Below are 5,000 nucleotides of genomic sequence, written 5' to 3'. Positions count from 1 at the left end.
TTCCTACTGCATAAAAGAAATAGCCACATCAGGAATCACAGAAATACACGGAACTGCAATGTTTAACAAAATATTGTCATTGTTGCTTTTGAAAATGCCATCAAGTTTTTCTGCCGTCCGAAGCTCACAGTTTTTGTAATCGGAAGCGAGTCTGTCTTTGAATTGATGCAAATGACTTCGTTTGATTTCAGATGGAATGCAGATGACACAACAGGGTAATATCCTTTGTTGTTTCTCCCTCCCCCCCGCCCATTCCCTGAAAGACCATTGGTCATGACCCATTTATTCCAGCAAATGTCTCAGCCGAGTTTGGTGTTGCAAATTTACCACTGGAAGAAATTTGGCCACTTTGTGATTTTATCACTTTCCACACTCCACTGATGCCCTCAACAAGAGGTATGTATGGAATGGCTGTTTACATTTAGCCCATGTGAATATGCACTCCTTGGTTTAAAAAAAGGGATTTTAATAATACTTTAAATGCATAACTGTTTGAAGTGTCTTGTACGCATGTATGGTGAAACTCAAAGGTTGTGTTGTGTTGTGTTGTGTTGTGTTGTGTTGTGTTGTGTTGTCACGTCAGATACACTCGTACTATAAGTTTGTTGACTATTTTGGCTTTATCTGGACCAGTTGTGAAAGATTTGCTCTGCTGATTCTTCTGCCAACGAATCATGAGCTCTCTCTCCAATGATTTCAAGTACCTGTTGTTTTTTTTTTAGCCAATTACAGCAGCTTTAAGTGTGCATCAAGATGGAATTATGGCTTGCAGTAGGAACCCACATGATTCAACACTATGTGCTGCAAACACGAGATGGGACTGCAGCTTCAATACCATAAGCTGTTTGGATTTGTCCACCAAGCACAGATTGAAAATCATTGCTTACCAAAAGAATCCTCCAGCTGTCAAAAACTCCACAATTAAGATTGTTCAAATGCACATCACGTTCACTCGGTGACTTAGCACAATATAATCGGTCAGATGTTGCTGGGAACCGCATGAGTGGTGATGTCGTGCGGAACATTGTCACCATATCCAAAGCTCGTGCTGCCACGTGAGGTTTAGCATGTGTTTTTTTTCTTGTGGAAAAACTTGCATACTTTCTCTGCAAAATCTGTCCAAGTGAACTGCAGCAAGTCATGCTGTGTCATCAAGCAGACCTTTCATAAGTAGGGAACTATTGAAGCATGGTACCAACATGAAAGGTCGGTCTGCTCCCTTGTCACAAGAAAATATAATTACCATGAAGTATGGCACAAAGCACTTTACTTTGATTCAGTAAGAGGCCTTTTTGTGAAGAACACCGTTTTTATCGTCCATCAACTAATGCTGGCTCCTCAGACAGATGCCCGGTGTAACGTCCATCCAAGGGACAGTGCTCACATTGATGTATCACCCTGCTTGCGAAACACCAGGGTGACAGTTTATTGCTGTGCTGCGATTTGAACCGAGGATAGACAGCTCAGAGACGAGTCCGCTCACCTCGAGGCTATGCTGACGTCCCCAACATCACACAATACAACATAAACACCACATCAATTCAGTCGAACAGTTTATCATCTTTAATTCACTGGAGGTGGGAAGGGGTGCTTGTAGGGTGTATGATGTTTCGTATGCAGGCCATGGCTGCTGCTTGCATCATTTTCTGGAAGTGGGGCTGCTTCCCTGTTACCAGTAAGTCTGTACTCATTTTGCCGACCTCGGAAGGATGACAGGCTGAGTCAACCCACCTGGTGTTATTTCTATGGTGAACAGGGGCTCAAACTCAAGACTAAACGGATCTTAAAAGATCTTAAAACAGCCACTTTAACCAGTAAGGTGTGTGTGTGTGTGTGTGTGTGTGTGTGTGTGTGTGTGTGTGTGTGTGTGTGTGTGTGTGTGTGTGTGTGTGTGTGTGTGTGTGTGTGTGTGTGTGTGTGTATATGTATATATATATATATATATATATATATATATATATATATATATATATATATATATATATATATATATATATATATATATATGTATAGATGTATATATTGTTGCGAATTCTGGCCCATCCGGCGTGCAATCGGCCGCTTGACTCGAATGACGACCGCGTCGCCCACCGGAACGGACAATTCAGTCGTGACCCTCTGGGAACTACTGCCAGGAGCCAGTCACGGGTGGGGGTTTAACCTCACCACAACTCGGTCAGCATTCTATCCGCGCGAAATAGGGTCCGATCGCCCAATGGTCGATTTACCTAAGTACCCGTGCGGATAGCGTCCTGAGTTGTTGTACCACGCCACAGGTCGACTCCAGACACGAACCGCTTAAGCGGCTCGTTCCGTACTACAGGGATAACCGAGCGGAGTTATCATCGACCTTGACGGTTCAGATTAGTTACAGGGTGTTTTAAAACTCACTATTAATCCCTTACGTGATGCAAGATGGAGATTCAAACAAAGGAAATGACGCAGCGAAACGGGGAACAATTGGACCAGCACATTTATTACGGAAGCACTGAAGGCACGTATATTACAGTCAAGCAAGAAAACACAATGAAAGCAAGCAGAACTACAACCGAATATGATTTACACGGCAACACTTATAACAGTTCTACTTTTCAAGACTGGCGCCACCCACAGATATTTACACAAAACCGCAAAAGAAAAGGAAGTCGCGACTTCCCTTAGCGCGTCGAGTCCTTGGCGACCGTAACTCCGAGTCCCTCCGGCGTGGTCCACTGTGCATGTGCCTCGCACCTGCACGTGTCGTCCGCCCGACAGGGACGAACGAACAGAACCTCCGACCAGGAACAATCACCACAACTCTCCACAATTCCTCTTCAGGGACAAGGGAATGACATTCTCGTCGACCTTCACACCCACGCCTTTCGACAATCGACCGAACCAACCAAGAGCAAGGACTCTCCACCCCTCAACAACCGACCGAACCAACCAAGAGCTCAACTCGAACGTGATCCTCTCCATGCCCACGCCTTTTGTAGGGTGGTGCTCCGCCCTTCGCCCCGCCCCGTTTCTGGCTCCACCTCCCTTCTGGAACCTTCCCAAAAAGGGGCGTGCCTTCTCGTTCCCCCCTACCCGTGCAGGGGACGAGGAAAATCAGTTTTGGCTCGGGGCCAGGGAATTATTCCCCCAAAATCAGGCCCCCACCTTTTTTCACCTTTGACCTCTGGCTCAAATCGCACCTCCCCCATGCCAAAGCGCGGGAAAAGCAGAAGGGAAAATCCGGTGGGAGATGCCCCTTCGCACCATGGTTGCTGCTGCCACTCCGCTCCTTTCATCCGTCCCGCTGGGATCGTGACCGCACGGTGCTCGTTGAATGGCGAGTGGCGAAGATGTGGTAGCGTAGTTGTGGAAGGTGGCGTCGTGGTGTGAATGGCGTGATTGTTGGCGTCGTGTAGTGAATGGCGTGATCGTTGAGATGTTGGTTGTGGCGATGTTCGTTGTTGTTCTTGCACCAAATTAACGACAGCAAAAGAAAAACAACTAACTGAAGAATCGCAGCCCAAATGGATCACATATATTCCCTCTAAACAACAGGTTTGGGCTAACTACAGATGGACTTATCGATATATCTCACCTGAGGACCCTTTATGGTGTAATGCGAATTTCCACAGCCGTAACAATATATATATATATATATATATATATATATATATATATATATATATATATATATATATATATATATATATATATATATATATATATATATATATATATATATATGTATATATATATATATATATATATATATATATATATATATATATATATATATATATATATATATATATATATATATATATATATATATATATATATATATATATATATATATATATATATATATATATATATATATATATATATATATATATATATATATATATATATATATATATATATATATATATATATATATATATATATATATATATATATATATATATATATATATATATATATATATATATATATATATATATATATATATATATATATATACATATATATATATATATATGTATAGTCGTGGGGGTAGCCCTGGTTTTTCCCGGGCTCACCGGGAGTCGAAGCCGTCATACACGAATAACTTTGTGTCAAGGCGGGTCGCAAATCGACCACGAACGCCAATGACTTCATCACGTGACTCAGGGTCCTCCGTCTGACGACCATTTACCGAAGAACACGTGATCTCCTGACCGGGGAATCACACCATCGGCAATTGTGCTGCTGTTATTTTTATTGAATCTTGATGAATGCGGCCGAGCTTTCCGCAAGCACAATGCCGGACGAATATGAGTTGGGGAATTATAACCTCCCGGCTAATATACATAAGGACATTGCTGGAACAATGGAAGAAAGGACAACTACGGGCATATTGGAAATATAACGAATAATTTATTTACAACTAGCATAACCCGCGCTCTGCGCGACATGTTGGGGTGGGTGTATTTGAGAAAGGAACTGATGCAGAGTATCAGTAGTAATTTTACTTTAATGCAGTAAATGGAATACGATTTCACTGTTTCAGAACCATTTTATTTACTTTTTTTGTACCATGCACCTCATATGGTCTTTGAGATAATGTAAGCCGAATATCATGTTACTCGAGCGCAGAACAAAGTCGAAGATAGCGCGACACGAAACCACAAACTCGGAAATAATATATAAGATAAGATGAGTGATGAGGGGTATGGGAAGGAGGGAAGGGAACTCAAGGGCTTTAAAGGCATCAAAGGGCAACCAGGGCAGGTGAAGGGGAAATGCAATGAAAAGAGGAGTCAAGATATGTACAGTCATCCCCTGTTTATCGCGGGGGTTACGTTCCAAACCCCCCCCGCGAGAAGTGAAAATCCGCGATGAATGGATGCCTCCCAAAAAAAATCGACTCGTCTGGTCTGGTCGGTTTGGCAGTAATCGGGTTTGAGATGCCGGAGATCGACTCGTCTAGTCTGGTCAGTTTGGCAGTGCTCGTCCAACCGCGGCAAACCTGTTTCCTTCCC

At 42.6% G+C, this 5,000-nt stretch overlaps 1 protein-coding gene across 1 annotated transcript in view; it reads left to right on the top strand.

Annotated features, from left to right (window-relative positions):
* The window catches only part of PHGDH (phosphoglycerate dehydrogenase), a 155,159-nt gene that overhangs the window by 62,568 nt on the left and 87,591 nt on the right, over window positions 1-5,000 (top strand). The window contains exon 6 of the mRNA XM_085871981.1: window positions 264-396. Within this exon, the coding sequence (XP_085728107.1) occupies window positions 264-396 (133 nt within the window). The remainder of the gene's footprint in view (window positions 1-263; window positions 397-5,000) is intronic.

Source organism: Eptatretus burgeri, chromosome 3 (assembly GCF_056783735.1).
Source record: "Eptatretus burgeri isolate ZD-2024b chromosome 3, Ebu_testis_v1, whole genome shotgun sequence".
Classification (NCBI taxonomy): Eukaryota; Metazoa; Chordata; class Myxini; order Myxiniformes; family Myxinidae; genus Eptatretus; species Eptatretus burgeri.
The sequence above is the reverse complement of the archived record's forward strand: the minus strand, read 5'-3'. Positions and strand labels throughout refer to the sequence as shown.